The sequence below is a fragment of the Myotis brandtii genome, unplaced genomic scaffold, assembly GCF_000412655.1.
Source record: "Myotis brandtii unplaced genomic scaffold, ASM41265v1 scaffold797, whole genome shotgun sequence".
Taxonomy (NCBI): Eukaryota; Metazoa; Chordata; class Mammalia; order Chiroptera; family Vespertilionidae; genus Myotis; species Myotis brandtii.
Window position 1 is genome coordinate 513,854 of NW_005371210.1, and position 2,842 is coordinate 516,695.

General features: G+C 65.1%; 1 protein-coding gene across 1 annotated transcript in view; it reads right to left on the bottom strand.

Annotated features, from left to right (window-relative positions):
• CD7 (CD7 molecule) overlaps positions 1 to 2,022 on the bottom strand; it is a 5,745-nt gene extending 3,723 nt beyond the window's left edge. Inside the window, exons 1-2 of the mRNA XM_014531245.1 lie at positions 1,944 to 2,022; positions 1,711 to 1,791 (exon numbers count right to left, since the gene is read on the bottom strand). Of these exons, the coding sequence (XP_014386731.1) occupies positions 1,711 to 1,791; positions 1,944 to 2,022 (160 nt within the window). The remainder of the gene's footprint in view (positions 1 to 1,710; positions 1,792 to 1,943) is intronic.
• Positions 2,023 to 2,842: the final 820 nt, after the last annotated feature.

Here is a 2,842-nt window from a genome sequence, read left to right on the forward strand (position 1 = left end):
CGACTCTCCCAGTCCAAGACCCAACTGTGTGCGAGAGCCTCAGGGGCCGCCCCAAAGCCCCATGAAAGGTCACTTCCTGGGTGGGCGGGGCAGGAGGCTGGCAGCGAGGGGGTGGAGGTGGTGGGGCCTCGGAGGGCTTCCTGGAGGCAGTGCCCTGGGTGGACAGGACCCTGAGGCCCAGGCTGGGGGTGGCCCCCTGCCCCCCACTGTCCTGCCGTGTGCCCTCAGGCTGCGGGTTGTCCTGGCCCCTCCCCGGCCCCGTCTCCTCAGGTCACATCAGGGCAATGAGACAGCAGGGTGGGGGCCCAGGGCCAGGAGGAGGGCCCCTGGCTGGGGTGGGGTCAGGCTCGTGCTGCCTGGTCCTCTGGGTCCTCTACTAGGACCTGCCTCGTACCGAGAGACCTGGCTCTCACCGCAGTGGCCGCCGTGGGGGCTGGAGGGGGCAGACTCGCTGTCCTTACGAAGGCCTTGAACACAGACATCGGGAGACAGGCCACCCACAGACCCAGACTCCGTTCTTCCCAGGTGTCCTGCCGGGTGCGTGGCCCCCCCACCGTCACCTCAAGATTAAAATGACTGTTTTGTTTTGTTTTGCTTTTTGTTGTTGTTAATCCTCAACCCAAGGATACCTTTTCCGTTGATTTTTAGCGAGAGAGTGGTAGGGAGGGGGAGGGGCAGGGGGAGAGGAACATGGATGAGAGAGACACATCGATTGGGTGCCTCCCGCATGTGCCCCGACCAGGGCTGGACCGAACCTGCAACCCCGAGACGCGCCCGTGCCCTTGACCGGGAACCAAACCCGAGACGCTTCAGTCAGCAGCCGATGCTCTAACCATGGAGAAAGCCGCCAGGCTCAAGGCAACCTCTGATTTCCCCTGCAGTGCAGCCCTGCTCCGGTCGGCTTCGGGCCGATGGAAACCCCTAACTTCCTGTGGCCCCGGAGCAGGGGCCTGGGTGCCCTGCCCGTGCCTGCGGCCAGCCGTGCCCCTGCGGTGGCACAAGCCAGGCCCTGAGTGGCTGAACCTACTGTAACCCCCGGGGGTTCTGGGGTCGCCGCGGGGAGGGGCCGCGGGACGGCCAGAGCCCAGCTCCCTGATGCCTGAGCGGGTTAGACTCAGCGCGAAGCGGCTTCTTTTAGTTTCTACGTCTTTTTCCATTAAAATGTGTATTTCCCTGATCGCTGGGCGGGTCGCTGATCCTGTTGTTTTACTCACTTTAAGAGTTAGCGTTGGGGCCCAGCTGGTGTGGCTCAGGGGTTGAGCGGTGACCGATGAACCAGAGGTCAGGGTTCGATTCCCGGTCAGGGCACAGGCCCGGGTTGCAGGCTCCAACCCCAGTGTGGGGCCTGCAGGAGGCAGCCGATCCACGAGTCTCTCTCATCAGGGATGTGTCTATCTCCCTCTCCCTTCCTCTCTGACATCAATAAAGATATATTTTTTAAAACGTTAGCCTCAGGGGTGTTTTCAAAGCACTAAATACACTACTTGTAGGAAACGCTCTGATGCACTTGGTAGAAATGGACTCCGTTCGGCGGCGACCTGCCCGCCTCTTTCCAGGGGGACGTGCGCCCCCTCGTGGTGGAGGCGGGCAACAGCGTCTTGGGCCTCTAACCACCGTCTTGGCCTAGTGACTGCCGGCAGGAGGGTCCCCAACACTTCTTCCTGCTCAGAGTCAAGCAAAGACTATGCACAAGATCAACTGCAGACCAACCTGGAGCGTGTTGGAGGCACAGCTGGTCCCCAGGAGCCCCCTCCCCCGCCCGGGAAGAGGGATGCAGGAGGGGCTGGTCCCCTTAGGGCAAGGGCTTTGGAGCTTGAGATGTTTACATTTTCGATGGTGGGAGAGGAGCAGAGAGGGAGGGAGGTGGAGTAGGGCTGGCCCCTGGCTCTGCTGTGAGTGACCAGCAGGCCTGCTGTCCAGAGGGACCGTCCTGGGTGGGGCACGTAGCTCCCTGGCTGAAGGCCCGGCCAGGTCTCCTGCCAGCCGACGGACGGGTCCTGCCTCCCTCGGCACCTCAGGCATCCGTCCACCAGACGGGGGAAGGGGCGCAAGGAGGCTCCGCTGCTGGGGGTCGGCAGCCTCGGGGTGGGGTGTGTGGCTTCAGGGGCTGGATTCCGGGTGCCAGGTGGGCCTGCTCACCCTCCAGATGGGCACCGCCTCCTCACCTGGGGAGGGAGAGAGGGAGGAGGGCGTGAGCGACCGGGCTGTGCATGCTCAGGCACACGCAGACACGCGTGTGCCTGTGTCCTGGGTCTCAGGGAAGTCCAGCCCCATACTGCCCCCCAGGGTGTCCTGGGGACAAAGCGGTGGGGTCCTCTGGGGCCCTGTACTCTCTCCACTTCCCGCCCAGCCCACCGGCCAGGGCCGGGCCTTGTACCTACGAGAGCTGAACGTGCAACGGGCGCCCACGGTTTCTGCGCCAGAACTGCAGGCCTCCCAGCGCCAGGATGCAGAGCAGCATGGGGACCAGGATGAGGGCAACGTGCAGCCGCCCCGGGGGCGGGTCCTGGGCCGAGCGCAGGTCCTGGGCCGGGAGGGGGTCCTGGGCCAGGAGGGGGTCCTGAGTCCCTATGGCAGCAGGAATCAGGGGGGTAGCCACGGCCACCTGGAGCACCCCCAGGGGAACAGCACCCCGGCCAGAAGCCCAGGGACAGACAGTGTGCAGGGAACGGGGTGTCCAGGCGCCCGTGGGGGGCTGGGGCTCCCCTCTGCAGCTCCGGAGGACACTTACCCCAGGGGGGCGTGGAGGGCAGCTCTGAAGGCTCTGCAGGGAGACAGGGGTGGTCAGGGGGCCCCCGGGGGCCGGCCTGAGGCAGCCCCACCTCCCCACCTGGCCCAGGGC